The sequence below is a fragment of the Fundulus heteroclitus genome, chromosome 8 (assembly GCF_011125445.2).
Source record: "Fundulus heteroclitus isolate FHET01 chromosome 8, MU-UCD_Fhet_4.1, whole genome shotgun sequence".
NCBI lineage: Eukaryota > Metazoa > Chordata > Actinopteri > Cyprinodontiformes > Fundulidae > Fundulus > Fundulus heteroclitus.
In genome coordinates, this window is record NC_046368.1 from 16,075,294 (window position 1) to 16,087,510 (window position 12,217).

The following is a 12,217-nucleotide window of genomic DNA, read 5'->3' on the forward strand; positions in this document are numbered from 1 at the left end:
TGGCTGAAACCTTAAACTAAAACAGGGTTTAAACTGTTAGCCAGAAATCAACAATGTGTGATATTACTAAAATTACAAAAGTTGAAAATCTGTACATAATAATTTGTAAATTTTGTGTCTGTTGGATAACTTGCTCTGTAGGAGTTTGACCTTGTCAGCCCCCATGTATGACACCTCTCATGTTGCTTATCCATGCCATATTTTCAAGCTTCACAATAGTTGCGAAGCACAAAGCATGCATTAATCATATGCCACAGATTTACAATAATTATAAACGATTGCCTCAGGTTTGCAAATCTGGCTTTAAAGAGAACATGCCTTTAAATGCCTACCTTTTCACATTTACCTTTAGTCTGAATTATCATTGTAGCCCCACAGCGTCTCTTTTACCTCTGTTCTGCGTTGCGTCTGAAGATCAACGAGTTTTGGTGCTTTGTCTTTTAGAGCAAAGGAGGAACAGAGGTTCAGGGGAGATTGTTTTGCTGTTGCAGCTCCTAAATTATGAAATGTTTTGCTGCTGCAAATTAGGAAACCCTCTTCAGTAGACATTTTAAAATCTGCTCTTAAGACCCACCTCTTCTCTTTGCCATATATGGCCTGGTAGAAGTTGTTAATTTTTACTTTCTTGTCCGTGTTATATTTTCATCTTGCTACTATTATTTGGATTATTTATTTCTACTTTTAAATATTTTGTTTTAGAGTTTTTATATATATATATAAAATGGTAATTTTTTGTTGTTGTTCGTCACTTCAGTTAGTGCCTGCTGCTTTTAAAGTGATTTATAATTAAAATTGGCTCGGTAACACATTTAGCAGATTTAGAGTATAGTTATAAAAACGTGTTTTTGAAAAGACTATTAACAACTTGGTCAATTGTGTGAGAAAGGAATTTAGAAATATGTAAGTACAAGTAAATGCTTGTTAGTAACTGTATAAATAAAGCACTGTAATTCAAGATTAAAATAAATAATATCTAGGCATTATAGCTACTGAAATAAAGCAATTAATAAATCAGAAAGAAAACGTTTTGTTTGGCTGTCCACACTGGTCTGCCTTCCTTCTGTAAGTTTAATTAAGAGCCACCAGGGGGCAGCATAATCAGATCTTGCCACCCCATTCATCCCTACGCCACGTGACATAAAATGCTTTTTATCATGTTGCTCCTCATCTAGAGGTGGACAGCGTGCATCCAGCACCACGGACAGCTACAAAACTCAACTTTTTAATTATACACAACGGAAATTAAAGAGGAACAGAAAATATGTTAGAAACCAGACATGATTTTCACTTTGTTTGAGTTGTCTCCTAAGCTCTGATTTTGCATGAAAGCAACCAACTGATAAAGAAAAGTGTGTTAATGCTGTGCTCCTCTGATAAGAGACCAGAACCATGTGAGCAGAAGGACACAGTCACGAGATACAAAGAGGGCCAAATGTCCAAATTAGGACTTTTAGTGTCTTAATGAGACTTTGACTAGATGAAACAATCTGTAAATTTTTTTAAAATGGTTTAAATATCATGTTCACAAAGCTTTTTGAAATAGGGAGTGTTTAAAACATTACATTTTGTTTGTTTAGTTTATTGAACAGGGAATATGAATAGGAGCCCATATATATATGTGTATAAAAAACTATATATATATATATATATATATATATATATATATATATATATATACACATACATACATATATATACATACATACACATATATATATATATATATATATATATATATATATATATATATATATATATATATATATATATATATATATAGGCGCAATCCTAAAATTGTATGTTACCCAATAAAAATTCCGAACTTAAAAAAGTAAATGTCAAAACATAAAAAATACATTATATTCCTATAACCCAGTACCAGTGCAGAAAAACTTAACTGGTATCCCCCGAGGAATATTTTTATCACAACTTTCCACGTTTATTTCAAGTAGTGTTATTGTGTACATGGTATTTCCAGCACTATTCAAAATGCCCAGTGTAATGTCTGGCATTGTCTGTAATTTTTTCCCCATATGGTTCATTGTGATTTCAGCCGGAGCCGTGAGCAACAAGAGTTTGTTGGAACAGAGAACCGACGTCACACTGTTTCATGGGGACAGAACCCTTTGCCGTAATACAGTATATCTGAAGGGCCGTGTCAGGACTGGACAGGCTGTGTGCAAAGAGCGGATGTAAGACTGAGCCCAGAGGGCAAGGTTCTTTGTGATAACATCTCACATCCTGGAGCCTGACTCACTAGACGGAGCCATGGATAAATATGGTGCCAATCTGAGGCTGTGTTCATAGTTCCTCTTTCGATCCCTCCAGAGCGGTACACACATCTGTAACTTTTTATCAGGGCCTGGTTGAGATAAAATCCTTTTTTGTTCAACTAAGTCCACGTGAACAGAGTCTTTTCCTGGAGCATTGTCCCATTGGTAGTTTGAAGATGACCAACACCTCAGTACAAAACACCAACATATACTATCTTTTACATTTTGTTGGAAACCAGAAAAATGCTTTTTACTAAACATGGATACTTTTTCTTTTTTAAACAATGCAGGCCTATTTTTTTAAGAGTTTTTTAAAATCATCTTTGCTAACTTAATTGTCTGTAATCAGATGCTTAATGTTGGACTTTGAGAAACGTCGGTAGAAAAAAAAGATTTCACTTTCGGCAGAAAGTGAAACTGGATTGGGGGCAGCAGGCCTGTCAGGTGCATAAAACACTTTATACAAATATAATTTCTGCAGAATTTCTCTACATCTTCTTGCTAAATTAGCCACAGACCTGGACTTTTTTTTCTTTTCTGGAAATGCGGTTTTAACTTTATGGTAAAAACGTAACTGCCTTTTACCAGGTAGTTATTAGTCAGACCAGAAATGACATAAACATCTATCTATAATCTTATTTCATGATGAGTATTGCCGTAAGTGCCTGTTGTGATGGAGCTCAAACCAACGCAGGTGCACTCATGCTCCTTTATCACCGCTCGGTTAAAACAGGACGAACAAAAACACTCTGCTGAGAGCTGATTTCAGGTCCTAATAAATAAGAGTGCAGATAATGATGACCATCATGGAAATGTGAAAACAACATTTGCTCATGAAACAGTTGCATCTTAAGCGTATTTTTTGGTGATCACTGTTGCAAACATCATATTCTCAACTGACAGCTGCATAGCGTTGCAGGAGGAGGACTTTTTGCCAAAAAGAGGAAGCAATGGAAACTTCATCATGCCATAAGTTGACAGAGTCAACTGAAAGCTGATGAAAGCTTATAATTAACAGGAGGAAGGAGCCAGACTTCACCAAAATCAAAATTCCCCCTATTTCCTCTGCAGATAATTATATCCTGCAGGATGAAAATCCCGCACCGTCATCATCATTCCGACATTTCTGGTTTCTCTCCACATCCGCTTGTGAAAAGGGGTTTTTCTGCTTCTTCAGGCGCCCGTCTTCTTTGAGGCACTCGGTATGACTGGAGGAGGCTCGATGTTCAGCTCTCGCCTGAGCTCCTCCAGGCTCTGCTCCCATCGCCGCTCGTAAAAGATGCTGAGGACACAGCGTGCCCGGCTGCCGTTCTGCAGGGCCCAGGGGCCCAAAGATGTGACGAGTGTCTGCAAACGACTAAAACAGGGACACGGGAGAGTACAGTTAAAAGCTGCAGAGACGGCGCCGTTATTCAAGTAAATCAACAACAACCCAGAATTGACAGAGACAGGAAATGGCAGTTAATGAATAAGGAAATGTTTAATGGTTTACTGGTAGAGATATGATAGGTGTGTTTTTTTTTTTTTCCAACAGCAGAAGTACGACAGTTTCCCAAAACATTTGCAAGCAGCTGTGACTTGAAACGATTGGCAATGGCAGCTCTTGAACAAATGACGCTCTGGGTAAAATCCCCCCCGTCTGCCACTTCCTACCCCGTACCAATCAAAAATGCAGGAAACCTTGCAGGAAGCGTAGGAGGGGGATGTAATACAAACATTCCCACACAAAGCTAATCAAATAGAACAGAAATACTTTTATTGTCCCACAATGGAGAAGTACTTTCCCTCTTCTCAGCACGAAGCACCGGGCGCCCATTTTCTGTTTACTGGAGGCACTTAAGAGCAAACCTGTTCAAGGTTCTACACTGCAAAAAGGAAACTAAAAGACTCTTTACCAATGGAATAGGATTTCTGCACTTAAAATAGGAACAATTCATCTCCATCATCTTATTTCAAGTGCAGGATATCCAATTATCTTATTTTAGGGGTAAAAATACTCATTCTATTGGCAAATAGTCTTATTTAGCTCCTTAAATTAAGGAAAAATACACTCATTTGAAGAAATTTTTACTTACTTTTAGTTCCCTTTTTGCAGTGTAGTCATTAATTAATTCAGTTGTTATGTATTAATTAGGTGCACTTGATAAACTACACTGGCCATTTACTGTCAAAAATTATTTGAAATCAGGATGTTGTAACAAATTATTGTTAGAACTTTTATCTGCAGCACAGACGCTGCTTAATGGTATTTTAATAGTTTTAATGGACTCTCTTGAGCAGGGATGCCAAACTTTTCGTCGCGGGGGCCAGAATTGTGTAGTGAAAAGTATTCAAGGGGCTAAAAATATTACTCGAAAACACAAATTACTAACCATTGCAATATTATAATTTAAACAAACTAGTCAGCTTCTCTTTAGAAAAGGGATGTGTAAATCATTGTACATGAAAACTTAAAAGGGTTTTGCATAGTTGCTTTGTTGAAATACGACTGTCCAGTTTGCAAATTGATTGAAAATAAAATGACAAAAATGTAATCATTGTTTGTTTGGAGACACTTGCTGTAATTTAGGCAATTTAATTTAATTAGTTAAAAACAGATTTTGGTGCATCAAAGTCTGCATTTGAGTAAAAGTCATTGAATACATGTAGTTTACTATGAAATTAAAGAGAATGTAAAAAGTGAGGTTATTAAAAGACAATTACTTTGTCTTGTACCATTTTACATTGTAAGATTTTACCTATTTTGTAATAAATTTGCTCTAATTAAAGCTAAAACAAGCCGCTATCTGCATCAACCATCTGTGCTGGTGGGCCAAACCTTTCTTGAATTGCCACAAAAGACCCCTGAGCCACAATTTGGACACCCCTGCTCTAGAGTGAGGATGTTTTTCTACATTAAAGACTTCAAACACCAAATCAAGACTTTTATCTCAGCTTTTGTTTAAAAGGAGTTAAGAGGATCTACTGACTGATTACTGCACTGAAAAATCAAACGCTGAATGAACAATACCCTAAATGCCCCATCATAAAGGGTGTCATGCTGTGGGGATGCTACTCTTCAGTTGGAACAGGAAAGCTAATCAAAGTTAATGCAGTACTCAAACAAAACGCTGAAAAACACCAGGGCAGAGGTTCATCCTTTAGCAGAACCGTACAGCCCACAGCAGAAAGGTTTAGATCAAAGCATGATCTGGTGCTAGAATGGCCTAGTCAAAGTCCAGACCTCAATCAAAACAGAAAGTCTGTGACAAGGCTTAAACAACCAATAGCTATTTTAAACAGCTTGAGCTATTTTGCAAAGACAAGTGCAAAAAAACTTCAGCCTGTAGGTTTTTCAAGCTAATAGAGACATTTTTAAAGACTTTGCGGTTCTATATATTAACAAATGCCTGAATTTTTATTTGTAAAAAAAAAAAAAATAATAAATCATAAATATGTGCTCCTTTGTCTCTATCACATGAAATTAAAATAACGTACAGTGATGTTTGTGGTTGCAACAAGATAAATAAAATAGGCTTAATGGGTTATCTATACTTTTAAGGCGCTAACAAGGCCAATAATTTCATGTTTTTGTGCATTTAAGAGCAAAAGAAGTACGATCTCCTCCAAACAGAGCTGGTGTGAGAGTGCGCCAACGTCATTTCACATACAATCGTTTAAAGCTACTTTAAAACCCAATTATATTTGGTCCTAACGGAGTGATCTGAGCCAGCTCCAATCAGACAGAACCAAACCGAGAGCCGGTGGTATTTAAGCACCTTGCGTTCAGCCGGAGAGGCCCCAGCACAGCTCCCAGGGCACACATGGGAAGCCCCGTCTGAGCAGCTTCAAACCATTTCACCGCTACCTCACCTGAAACCGGGAGGAAGAAATATGCAAATTAAAATCAGAACGGGAAGAGAGAATAGGAAGTCATTCAAAGATGTGTTAAAACAAACGTTGGGTACGAAAAAGAAAACTTTTTTCTCTGGATGTGACACAGCGAAGGTTTTTTTCATGAAGTTCATTTCGGTTTTGAGTCGATTTTTGAGCGTGTTTCCAGAAAACTTGAACTTTTGATCATTATTTTACAGATAAATGGTGAGGAATTCAAGACTAAGAAGAAAACTCATTACGGGTCGTCCCGCCACGCGCTTTACTCCAGCAAAGGCTGGATTACATCATCAATGCAGCGCATCCTTCAGCTTCACATCCCACTGCTGCTCTGAAATGTACTTTTAATTGCCGCCCGACTCACCCAGCATGTTGGTGGGCATGCCCAGTAAGGTGTGCAACAAGTCATGGACCTCTCTGTATCTCAGCATGATGTAGGCTAGCTCCTCGTCGTCCACAAACTTCACCTCCGCTCTAGAGTCCGGCGTCACTTTCTGTCGCCGGGTTGCAAAAAAAAAAAAGCATTTTTTAAAAATTGGGTTAGGGCCGGAGGAGTCGGAGTTTCGGATATGTTAACTATGAAGCTCTTATTGAGCGAAGACTTACATTCTCCTCCAGAAATCTGAGATACTCTCGGCCAAAGGACCCATCGGGTAGGGAGGCCATCTTTTCCAGATCCAGTGTAGACAGGCGGATCCTCGGCCTCTCTCTGTAGCATCAGTTTATAGCAACGAAAATACAAAGTCAAGATGTTTTCATGAAGCGGAGAGTAGCCCTTAAAAAGAAGGCTCGTCACTTCACCCCCCTCCTTCTTTTGGCTGCGATTACTACAATTAACAACTGTAGGTAATTTGTAAGTTTTCGGTACAAAAAATGAGGCTAAGTGACTCCGATGAGTTGTCTTCTACACTGCAAAAAGGGAACTCAAAGTAAGTACAATTTTCTTGAAATTAGTGTATTTTTCCTTGATTTGAGCAGCTAAACAAGACTATTTGCCAATGGAATAAGATTGTTGCACTTAAAATAAGAACAATTTATCTCCATCATCTTATTTCAAGTGCAGGATGTCTATTTGTCTTATTTTAGGGGTAAAAATACTCATTCCATTGGCAAATAGTCTTATTTAGCTGCTCAAATGAAGGATATGCTAATTTCAATGAAATTTGACTTACTTTGAGGTCCCTTTTTGCAGTGTACCATATTTCATATTTCTGCAATTTTATAGGTGGTTTAGAACCTCTGAGATTGTTGTACAAGTTGTCAATAAGATATAGTCAAAATAAAATTATATTAAAGTACATATTTGAAAATGTTATCAATATTTTTGATTGATCAAAGTAGTTAACTATCAGGTGAAATACGGTAATAAGCAATTATCAGATGCCTGGTTAAGGGGACGGACAGAAATGCAGCCCGTGGTCCCCTTAAATGGGGGGGGGGGGTATTAGGAAAAGGGGTGAAGTGACCAAAACAATAATATCTTGCAAAAATAGTTTCTAATCTAACCTAGAGCGACTCACGTCAGGATCGTGTAGCCCTCTGGGTCATTTTGCATCCGGTCCCTGAGATTTATCAGCGCTAAGTGTCCTGTAGTCTCTCCCAGCACAGCCACCATGTCTGTGAAGGCAGCACAGAGGTTCAGAGTTTTTAAAAGCAACACCATAAGGCTCAATATTACAAACGTTAAACTCAACATAACAAAATGTTTCTAGTCATAAAGTCAAAATCTACACAGAGGAACTGACTGATTCTAGCAACAGTTCATCATTTCATTCTTCTGCGGCTTTTAGGGAGTTTCTGTTAAACTTGAGAAGCTGCCTCCGAGTCTAGCAGAGGATGAAGTAATCTGAGTCATTTTAGTATTGGCTTACGCTGTAGCTTATGAAACGTGGCGTTTTTTACGGGGAAGCAGCAAACAATGGTCTCCTACGTCGTGCAGATACTGGAAACCAGGATCTGTCCTTTTACAGAAACCTGTGGGCTGAAGCTGATACCGTCAGCTCACAGGTGTCAATTCCTCTCTACCTCTGTGAACGTTTGGCCATTTTAAAAATGTTTCTTTTCCCGAAAACGCATCCCCGGAGCTTTAAATTGAAACATGTATTGAAATCAGAAGCTTAGGTGCAATTTCCACTCTGAATGTGAAATGTGCAATCCAGACTTGCTGAGACAAGAATGACCAAAGCTAAAGAAAGAATGTAAAACAAAGTAAAATAAAAAAAACTTTACTTGGATAAAAAATAAAAAAAATAAAGTTATTTCCAACAGTAGAGTTTATATCTTGTAGTTTTCAATAATAAAATAGTTAAATTATTATGTTTTGTTACAAGAAAAAGAAAATATGCCATCTTTATAGGTTTGATTTCAAGTCCTAAAAGAAATGTGGAACAACAGTTTTGCAAGAGAGGTTAGTTTAGTTTAAAAAGTGCGTTATGGTCTCAGATCAAATCGCAGGGAGGCACCGGTGTTTTATTAAAGGCAAAAAGTCACAGAGAGTTTTCCCACGTGTAGTGGGTAACTCGCAAAAGTATTCAAAGTGCTTCATCATGTGGAAACATGCTGTTCTCCAGCTGGAAGGCCAACCTAGCTGCAGTCTTTTGCAAAAGCTTTTCTTTTAGGATTGCCATCAATCTGACCAGCTTCCCAGTCACTGCTGGGGGAAAAAAAACATGAAGCTTGCAATAGTATCCACACCAATGCAAGGCACCGTAGAGCATGCACCACGTGTTACTATGAAACACTTTGCACCACTTTTTTTGCATAAAATGTCAGAAGGGGAAAAGTTAAAAACAAAACGTGACGATGAAATCCCCACCGTGTCTGTAGGGGTCCTGCAGAGCCGCCACGCCCGATCCGACGGCCAGCAGCGCTTTCTGGAAGGGCGTGGTCTGGATGTGTCCGGGGTACAGGCCGCCATCGTAGCTGCAGCTCGGCTCAGCGCCGCTGGCGTGCAGCAGGTGGGCAGAGGTCAGAGCTGAGCCGGAGGAGGAAGAGCGTTAGAAAGCTGGACAGAGGGAACGGTTTTCTGCTACCTGTGACGAGTTTTAATTAATGATCAGTCTCCTTAGGGGTTTTCTTTTGTTTGTTTTTGTTTTTACTTGCTGGATGCGCAGCAATAGGTTAACCTTTCTGAAAGAGGCCAGCTGAGCGTTCACAACACAGGATGTGGCTTTTGAGAAGGCTTCAATAAATCAGGTTACGTTTGGCTGTTTGACAGGTGAAGCCAGTCATAAGCACAAACTGGTTTCACAAGGGATGTGGTATTATATGTTCCTCTGTTCCGCCTAAAAATCGCATTTACACTCATGCAGCAGTTTACTACTGATGGCCAACAGTGACATAAATAAGTAATGAACAAAAAAAAAAGTGGTGTGGAATATGGCATCCCCTCTTCACGGTTTCTTATTCCGTCTTGGTCTGTTTGTCACGCAAAAATTGTTTCGAATCATCATTAAGAAACATGACAGCAGCGGTAAAATGTGTTGCCGCGGTAGTTTATGTTATGTAATGGATCTGTAGGAGTCTCAATAGCATAATGTAACAGTAACATATCAGTTTATTCAGTCTGCTCTGTCCACGTCCGTCTCCGTGTGGTTTGGTTGGTCCATAAAACTGGAGCGGTCACAACTGAAACGAACGATAATGGCTGCATGGAGGGAGGACGATCAGGGCCGACCGTCCCTCCATCCAAGGACCTGTACAGGTCTAGGGTCTGGAAAAATCTCTGCACACCCCACGCATGCTGCACACGAGCCGTTTAGACCTTCAGCGCTACAGAGCAATATAAGAAAAGCTTCTGATTCTGGCAGTGTGACGGTCGGACCTGAAAGTCCTGCTGTGGTCAACGGAGACATGAATGCTGCTTTAAACCAGAAACTCCTGACGGATAATGTGTGGCCATCTGTTATTTGCCTCAAGCTCAAGTGCACTTGGTGTTTATAGGACAACACACCAGTAACTCCATCTTTGAATGGTTTAAAAAGAAAAGAAGACTTTAGAGAGAAATCAGTGAAAAAAATCTATTTGCCAGTTTTCCCCCAAACGTTTTATTGCAGCTGCCAAGTTTGGTTATTAGGTTTAGGGGGATAATCAGTTTTTCACACAGAGATATGTAGGTTTTAATATCCTCCTGAATAAATAACATCTTCATTTAAACATTGTATTTTGCCTTTACTTTTGTCTTTATCTGAAATTTGTATTTGTTTGATCTGAACAACATATATATAAAAAAATACCACAACACTATATAAATGAGTTATAATTCAGCTAAAACTGTAATAAATAATAGGGCTGTACAATATAGGGACAAAATTATGTAATAGCAATCCTACCGCTGAATATTGCAACGACGTGGTCCATTACGATTACAAACCCATATTTTCCTGAATGCTTTGTTCTCTTACAAAGTCCCCAGAATTTTTGTCAAGTTTAGCATCTTAGCTAAAGATATATATCATTTGCAGGCACCAAGGGCAGTTAGAGTCCTTCCAACTGGCTAAATAGATTACAGCTATGTAGAGTTTAAATACTTGCTAAATTTAACCCAGAAATTTAAAATGTTATTTACATTCTGGCCAAGGTGGCAACAGCTCAAGTCAGTGCTGAAATACAGCAAACATTTTGCACGGTATGAAACATTAAAGGTCAATAAACAATAAGCAGAGCTAAAATAAATCCAAACACACACACGTTCAACAGTATAATATTGTAGCCTAGAAAACAAAATTGCTTTCAAATTTGTATTATTCCAAAAATGTATCCTGCCGTGATTCGATATGGTGCACATGTGTTTTAATTAAGTAAGTGAATTCATAAATAATAGTGAATTCTAGAGTTGTTTAAGTGTGTAAATAATATATTAGAGGTGTAAATAACTTTTGAAAATAATTATTTAAAACTTTAGTTTTAATTAGGTATTCAAAAGTTAATATTTCTATTGATTCAATTTGTAAACGTATTTATTTACTTTTATTTACCAAGCAATTTGCACAAATGCATGTGTGATTAATTACACATTTCCTGAAATTGTTTGTGAATTTATTTCCAACTTCGATTATTTTATAAAAGTATTTGTTTTCACAGCATATTCGCTTGTTGAATTAGTTCACGCCCTGTTTGCTGGTTGGGTCTGAAAAAGATGTAACGATGAAATACTGATGTATTTAGGTTACTTGATACATGTATCAATATTTCTGTTTAATTTAGCGCATTATTTTAAATGCCTATAGTCCTATAGCAAGCTAAACAACTCCCGAATTTGCTAAAAAAAAAATATATTTTACTTAAAGAATTTTATTCAAGCCAAAAGGCTGAGACTAATGAAGTAAATATTTATTGTCAGTAATAAGTCAGACAGCGCTTTAATGAACCACTGAACCGGATGCTAACTTCAGCGCGTCTCCTGTTCTGCTCTGTTCTGTTTTGACTCCTGCTAGCCAGCAGCTAAGCTAACACGCTACTACTAAGCGAAGCAAGCAAAAACTAATGCATTAACCGACTTCTTGCTATGGGGCCGTGCAGAGAGCAGAGGGGTAAGTTCGTACCTTTGAGACCTTTCGATGCTAAAGAACTCTGCCTCTGATTTAGCCATATGAACGGGTTAGACAGGCGATGCCACATTTTCAGCCACGCACAGTGCGCATGCGTAGACGACGCTGTGCCGTTACTGACGGATCTTGTCGACCTGCTGGCTCTTCTGTCAAAGGAACCGGTTCCCATGTGCGCATGCGTCGTTGCTCAAGGTGAGTTGTGTATCAAGTACCTTCAATTTAATCATGAGTTTCACTAAACGTAATCAAGCAATAAATCCAATGACATCTTTAGACAAAAGAAATCTATAAACAAAGCAGAATTGGACATTTTAAGGGACGGATTTTCTTTAAAATGATGACATAAAAAGAAACATTTTGTGTGATTAATTGCGGTGTGGGGAATTTCATATCCATGATTCACTCAAGGCAGCAACTTCCCATTAATCTTGACCGTCTGGACAGAGATGTTTTACATAAAATAAGTATCTGCACAAAAATGAATAATATATCCACATAATGTTACATGAGCTGGTGACTATG

General features: G+C 38.2%; 1 protein-coding gene across 1 annotated transcript; it reads right to left on the bottom strand.

Moving 5' to 3' along the window:
* Window positions 1-1,913: 1,913 nt before the first annotated feature.
* On the bottom strand, window positions 1,914-11,799 carry coq4 (coenzyme Q4 homolog (S. cerevisiae)). Its single transcript, XM_012874551.3, has 7 exons — window positions 11,690-11,799; window positions 8,962-9,120; window positions 7,667-7,763; window positions 6,753-6,855; window positions 6,511-6,640; window positions 6,032-6,125; window positions 1,914-3,630 (listed from the first exon to the last, which is right to left on the bottom strand). The coding sequence occupies exons 1-7, from the start codon at window positions 11,763-11,765 to the stop codon at window positions 3,447-3,449; spliced, it is 843 nt and encodes a 280-aa protein (XP_012730005.3). The 5' UTR covers window positions 11,766-11,799; the 3' UTR covers window positions 1,914-3,446.
* Between the last annotated feature and the right edge of the window lie 418 nt (window positions 11,800-12,217).